Source organism: Triturus cristatus, chromosome 3_2 (genome assembly GCF_964204655.1).
Source record: "Triturus cristatus chromosome 3_2, aTriCri1.1, whole genome shotgun sequence".
NCBI lineage: Eukaryota > Metazoa > Chordata > Amphibia > Caudata > Salamandridae > Triturus > Triturus cristatus.
The window spans coordinates 730,494,071-730,501,649 of record NC_140584.1 but is presented as its reverse complement, the minus strand read 5'-3'; the positions used below and the strand labels follow the sequence as shown (position 1 = coordinate 730,501,649).

Genomic DNA, 7,579 nt, shown 5'->3' with positions numbered 1-7,579 from the left:
CCCAGCCCCCTTCCAGACTTGGGAAAGCCTCCCCCCCGCTATCTCATTCCATTTCAGTATTTGACACCGTCTGCTCCATCTCTCACATCCTCCATACACAGGCCCCCGCTTCCATCACTTGCTCTGGGCAGCTTTTAAATGGCACTGAACGTGTCCTCAAAATGGGGAATACACGTACTATTTTGAACAGGGTAATTCCAGGTGCACCGGTTGTTCCCCATTTCTGGGACAAAAACTCAGAAGAGGCAGGTTTAAGTACAGAGATACTGGCCACAATTGTTACTTCTGGTAAGAAAGTATCCTCTCACCTACATCTGGCCCACTCGTGATTGGGACCGAAATGTACATAATGTGCTCATTTAGGACTATCACTTGGAAGGTGAAGATGGGACCTGAGAGACCGAATTGTTTCAAATATTATTGTGCAATTTTAGCAGTCACGATCAATTCTATGATAAAGCACTTGGATGTGAATCCCCTCACTGTCTTACTCATGTATTTACCCGCCAGAGAGAGCGCTGAAGGTGAAAGTGCGCCTCCAGGGCAGACCTCGGAAAATATATAAATGACGCCAAGGCACCATCGGGCCTTGTTACAATATTCCTATTAGCAATCCTACCAGTGACGTTTAAATGTTATATTCTTTCTAAATACGTTTTAATTCACGTCGATCTTGGTTTACCTGAGTACTTGAATTTGAAATGTTAGCACGGATGATTCCTGCCAGAAATATATTTTTCTTTTAATCGGGTCCTGGTTGGAGTTGAAACTGAATAAAGACTATATACGTTTCTGAAAATTATGGATTTTAGTGGATGCTGTTTTAAATTAGGGATTTTTTTGTTGATAAAATTAACTGAACAATAAATAAAGATTGTTCATACTTGTATGTTGATCTTATGACTACCAAGTCTTATAACATTGCCAGCAAGTGAAGATATGTACAAATAATCCGACCCAGGTAAACTGTTTATGCTTGGTACCTTGTGACTGTTCGAAACTTTAAGACAGTTTGTGGTGGGATTTGAGATTGGTATTGTCTTGCCGTGTCACAGGCTGGTTTTTAAATGTTGAAACTATGACGCTGTGTTTTCTCTTCTTGCCTTCAGCACTATATGTAGACAAAACCAGGACTTGTGGTAAACGAGTTGGAGGTGCGGCTCAGTTTATGACTGCCGCATCCTGTTTCAGCTCCTGTTTTTAAAAGAATAATTTACATTTGTAAACATAGTTGCAACTGTAAAAAATATGTCTCAAACCGAACCTGGAGGGAAGAAGCAATGAAGATCTTAATGGACAAAATGACGGTTTCTTGGTGCCTTTTCCAATATTTGGTCTTCCCAATAAATTATTCATTGAATTAATTTTAATGAAATTTTATTTACATGATGAGGTTAGTTGCATACATGAAATACACAATTCACATTAGTGGTACTAACACATGACTACGGTAGTAGTAACTTGCCTTCGGTGTTTTCATAGGTGCATGGTGAAACAGTATATTTTTAGGCTACACAGCGGCTTTCTCGTGAGCAAATGTTACAGAAAATGGTTCAAGGGGATTTACGAGGAACTGTTCCCACGTAGAAAAAGGCCATATTTTACCATAATTATAATAATGGGGAGAGGATGTGGTCCCTCGGCTACGCTGCCGACTTTGGCGCTGGAAACCAGAGTTGGAGCCTCGAGGTCGCGTCCACGTCCTGTGATTCTGGGCAAATCACTTAATCTCCCCGTGCCTGAATGTGTAATGTAAATACGGTGCTATGCAAAGCGCTCCAATACATATGCAACAACAAAAAAATATATCAAACAAGAGAGTAACAGGGGCTATGATGCAGGAACTTAGAACTTGTTTGAAAAACAGACAAATACATTTTACACTATTTTGGTGTTTGGGTAAAACGGAAACAAGAAAACAGATTTTGCACCGCTTCAGAGTACAGAAAGAATTTTGCACCAGACCAAAATGGAAAAATGAATTGTCAGAACCATTGCCAAACATGCACAAAGAAGTTATTGGTTATAAATAAATACTTTGAAGTGTTAATAAAAAAAATTGCGTGGAAATCCTTATCTATAAAGGAAATCATACTCCACAAATAACATTTTTGAGAATACAGAACATATTGCGCTATTTTTCTACTTATGTTTGAAAACAGGTTTGTTCCAGGGTACGCAAAGTGGCATTTTGTGCTGCCCCCCAATTCCTCGTCCCCAGTCCCTCTCTTGGTTTATCCTTTGATAGTCAAGTGGGCAAGCATCAGTCAGAGAAACACATTTGCACCTGGTTTATAATTCCGTTTCAGGAACAAACTTTGTACCCAAAACTGAATTAGTGGTCATTTGTGATCAGGCCTTTAGTCTCTAGTTCTGTCACTGCTATTATCTAAGATAATTCTCCCTCCGATTTGAAAAACTGCTCATTACTACTCCTTGTGGGATGTAGGTTCACACTTCCTGTGACAGTCTCGAGCTCATGAAGCACCTCCCTTACCAGGGATTGAGTGACCACCTCATGTGAACAACACTGCTGCAGGAATCTGTGCCCAGAGCAGTAAGTGGAATGACTCAAGTATTAAGTGTGTGGAACATGGAAGAAAGGAGGTAAGTGATCAGCAACTGTGAATACCTTAGAGTAACAAACACAGCAGGAGCAGTGAGCACAGGCCTATGACTGCGTGGGCCTGGGACTTATGGCTGTGGGATACAATACATAAAGCGACTGCAAATAGGTATGATGCTTACTTTTATTGAAGCCAGAGAAATGGTAATCCTTTATGGGACTGGAACATGAATGGCATTAATTTTCTATATATCGAATATCTAAAAAAAAAATTAAAAACTGGCACCTCTGGGTGAAGGCAATTTACCATTTAGAATGAAGCCAAGGTGTGAACAGCCTGAATAGCAGTCGCTTTTTCAACTGAAATGTTTTTGGATTGGCTGGTGATCTGCTGATCGGTCAGGAAAACACAGCAGACCGGTCCCATATGAATTCATAGTGGACCGAACCCCACTTGACCACTCTTCATGGACACTAGGGCAGATCTATGTATCCATCGCATGCCTCCATTACAACATGTTACCTACATGATACCGCTTCCTAACTCCCTCGTAGAAGCTCAATCACGTAGAACTTCAGAACTGCAGAAATTCCTAACTCATTATCTATGCACATAACTTTAAATGTGAAATATACCTAAATGTCTTTGGAGATATCAGGTTTGGGACTAAAAATAAAATGTAAAAAATAAAGGTTATACCATTTGAATTTCTTTACTCCGGTGAAGGTGCAATGAATATAAATTACTAAAATAGAAATTGAAATAGGTTCATGCCTTAATTCAAGAGTGAATTATTCATGGCGAAAGAAGATTCGGTTACTTAATGAGCAACCATTGTTCAGTTTCATCCTCGAGCTGCTTTTAATTCTTGTGATTTTTCTTTATTTTTTGTTTCCTTTTTTCCCACCTGGCAGATTTCACGCAGCACTTAGGGTTTGGTGGCATTTTACACATTTGTATCAGAAGTCACTGCCATACAAGCAATGCGTTCTCAGCAGGAAATACACTTTTACATTAGTTCATGTACTATATGTAGCATAAATGGCATGGTGATGTGTTCTGCATCCAGTCTATACATTTTGCATCAGTGCTCGAGTACAACTAGCGAAAACAGACCCCAACGTTAAACAAACATGAGTCATTAGCAATGCATAGATTTTGCACCTAACCCTGCATTGAAGCACGCAATGTCATGGAATTATTGCAGAAATATAGCAAAGAAGGATTATATGCTATGACTAAAATAGTGTAAGTGTACTACTAATGGAAGAAATATATCAAGAAGAACGTAAAACATATCTTAAGCTCCACTTCGTGGAAGTATACATATACTATTGCTAGGCATATAAAATGCAAAACACGCTCAGCTGTTTTCACAACATTTCTACATATTTTGAAAAACCTCATGAAGATGGTTGCAAATCTATGATAATAGCTGCATGCTTGGATAGAACAAATGTAAGACCACGCATACAATATATGATCAAAAGTAATGAGGACGTGTTTAGTTTCAAAAAGTTTCACAGAGAAATTTCAAGATGGCAAGAAAAGCAGAAATACCCTTAGAGTCTGATTTCCACAGCTACGATACATGGTCCATTCTGTTGCTCAAAGAGAAAAAAATGAGAACTTTTGTTATGCCACACAAATGTGAAAAATACTTGGTCCCTCAGGCTTCCTGCAATCCCAACTTTGCTTCCTTCGATGGTTTGTTTGCAGACAAATGGGCCCTTCTGGAAATCAGGACACTTCCAAATTGACCAGCCTGTCTCTGCTAGTGACCGCAGACCTTGCAAGCTGTCCACATCACTGATAATACACTGTGACTAATATGTGTACAACAGGTCACCATAAGGAAGATCTGTCTGGAGACGGCTATCACTGAGCAGGCCTCATTTCTGAACATTTAAACTCCCCCTCTTGATCATAGCCTTAGCCTCTCCTTCAACAGATTCAATAACATATCTCCCCCCTGCTGTTTGTGCAGAAAGAGTTCTGCCAGTCAAGGTTTATCAACATGCACTTTGCCTCCAATGAATCAAAATGTTCTACCCAACACATGAAAAGTGATATAAGAATTCGAATAATACCATTGCAATCGTTTGACAACAATGGTATGGGAAATTCTTCCCCCAACTTGATACGCTGGGCAGTGTTCAAGGCCTGGTTTTGCAAAAGGCCGGTGGCGCTGTCCCCGTCTCTGTCCTTGCTGTCGCAGTCCAAGTCAACTTCCCATTGTTTTGGTGACAATGCAGTGCACTGAAGCTGTTTTCATGTATCCGCTGTTTGCTATGTGACAACACGTATGTTGCAGACATCTTTCCAGAGGTGATACACAAGGGAAAACATAAAAACAGGCCCAGATGCTCTTAAATACTCTACTATAACTGCATGGTGTGAAATATTTTGACCTCCCTTTTCAGATTCATTCATGATTTTGCCCTAAAATACCATACCATTTATTATAACCAACCTGACCTTAACTTTCGTAGGCCCCATACTTTAAGCAGACTCATTCTTCTGAGATGCAGAATGTCCCATGAATTACTGTGAAACCTCATTAAAGAATTAAAACAACAGGAAGCAAGTGCTTGCGATAATTTTCTAAAGGGCATCACCAAAAGCTGAATGTCAGTTTGTTTTGAGCATCATTGTAGTAAAACACAACGTGTAGAAGAAGTTAAAGAAACATGGAAATGTAATGTATGCTTTAAGAAAACCAAATGAGTTCAACTCAAAATCTGCATTTACGAAAAAGACATCACTGTGTAGTTAGGCAGTAAGGTTTATCTGGAGCACTGCTGTATTTGGGGTTTGCTCTTCATGCAGCTCTTCCTCATCTTCAGATTCTGCCTTAGGCTCAGGCTTGGACTCTCTCAAGTCAGATGTTTCTTGTGCCTCCTCAAATTCATCGTTGTCTTCAGTGATTGGGAGCTCATTGTTCTTGCTTGTTCCTTTATTTTCCTCTGTTTCTTTTTCCATTGCATCTACAAAAGCTTTGACCTCTTCCTTTTCGGTTGATGCCATTTCTGAGAGCAATTCATTCACTGATATTTTTTCATTCTCCTTGGAAAGTTGAACTTCTACTTCTGCTTTTTTGGGCTTCTCGTGTTCACTGGAATTCTCTCCTTCACGAACCTTCTTGACACTGAACGTGAGTGGTGGCACTTTGAAAGAAGAGGATGCTTTGTGGTGGGTATGGGTGAAAGACTTTTTAATTTTCTCCCTTCTTTCAGGAGACACAATCTTTGTGCCAATCTTATTCATCTTCTTTTCAATATTTTCACGGGAAAAAGCCTTTTTGAGGCTGTCCACCTTCTTGAGACTAGACCATTTGATTTTATCGGCTCTGGATTCTTCAAATTTGTCATCCATATCTTCTAGACCGTCAACATCATGGGTGATTTCTTCATCGGATGACAGTTCCACAGTATGCAATGTTTCTTCCACAGTTTTGTCCTCATTGTTCGGCTCTTCCTGCCCTTCGGTAATACTCGGAGTCGATGGTGGCTCCTTCACAAACACATTGGCAGGGATTTCATTTTCCTCCTGAAAGAAAAATTTAAAGTGTTGAGTGTTATACTTTTTATAAAATCCTAAAAGGACAGACAAAGAAAATGTTGCACATTCTTTTTTTATTATAAAGCACTAGAACAAAATTATAGCTTATTTTAATTTTTAAATGAATCTACACAATTAAAACCTTGAAAACCATTTCGAGACTTTTGAAAAATTCTCGGTAAGCTGCCACTGAAAACGATATGCTTAAGTGATTTACATGGTGTCTACTTGCCAAAGTCTTAAAGCAGACACAATATGACACATAATGAACACAAGCAAGCAGGACAAGGCAAGCACCTGAAAATCTTCTCAAACAACAGACCCCGTCCAACTATAAAAAGTCAGAAGACTTACAAGTAGAAAAAGGAAGTTTATACCACAATGATTGACTCATTATAGAAAATAGTGACTCCATTCCTATGTAGGGCTACCTTGAATGTTTTTTCAAGTATAAACATAAGTACACCGAGAACAAGCCGAAGCACAGAAAAACATTCTTCGGTTTGAGACTCAGATAAAGTATCCATCTTGGCTTCTTAAATTCCCCAGCTTGTTTGCTCTTTTGTCTCTGTGACATCCCTACGAGTATTGCTGATGGCATCAACATTTAAGCTCCAGACAGTTTTACAGCTTTCGTCATCCATTGGTCTGTTTTTATGTCATTTGCATTTTGCTTCTACCCACTACAGCATACAGCAGGGGGCAGGGGTCTGCCCACCTCATCTATTGGATAACTTCACTATGTGTGATTGCATTTGCTCTTGCACAAGGAGCACATCCATATACAAGCTGGTTTATTTGCCAATACTTTTGTTTCCTATTTATTACTTTGATGGTCCCTTTGTGTTTAGACTCTGATGTGATGGCAGGATGCTTTATACCGGTGAGCCAGGTCATGTCACCAGCCACATTCCACACTTTATAAGTTCCTGTCTCTAGTCAATGCTGTGTTCTATATGGAGTGTCCATCTGACTGCTGTTATATCCCAGCATAACAGATTGCCTCCATTTGAAACTGTTCTGTATTTAGTTGTTGAAAGCTACATTATTACACATGTGAATTCATAAGCAGATAATTCTTCAAACACAATTATTCTGGGCTCCATTTCACCAATGGTTCTTTAATAAACTTTGACCAGGAAGAAAACCAATGTTTATCGTGTTTAATCTGCAGCACTTGTAACACTTTTTGAAAAAAACGTTCTTTCTTACTTTCATTCTTTTTTCTTTCTGTCTTTCTTTCATTTTTTCATTCATTCTTTCATTCTCTATGGAAACGACTGGCACGACTGGCAACAGATCTAAATTACTAATATTGCATGCTTTAGAGAGCGTCTTCAAAAGGGCATTTTTATATATCTGATACACCTATCTACAGTTTTCCTGACACCCCCTTTAAATAGGTATATTTTATTATATAAAACAGTGCTTAACCCTCTGGTAGCTTGGCA

The 7,579-nt window shown here is 39.2% G+C and overlaps 1 protein-coding gene across 1 annotated transcript in view; it reads right to left on the bottom strand.

The window, feature by feature from the left end:
• Positions 1 to 1,360: 1,360 nt before the first annotated feature.
• The window catches only part of CAVIN2 (caveolae associated protein 2), a 96,674-nt gene continuing 90,455 nt past the window's right edge, over positions 1,361 to 7,579 (bottom strand). Inside the window, exon 2 of the mRNA XM_085648777.1 lies at positions 1,361 to 6,116. Within this exon, the coding sequence (XP_085504903.1) occupies positions 5,340 to 6,116 (777 nt within the window). The 3' untranslated portion in view covers positions 1,361 to 5,339. The remainder of the gene's footprint in view (positions 6,117 to 7,579) is intronic.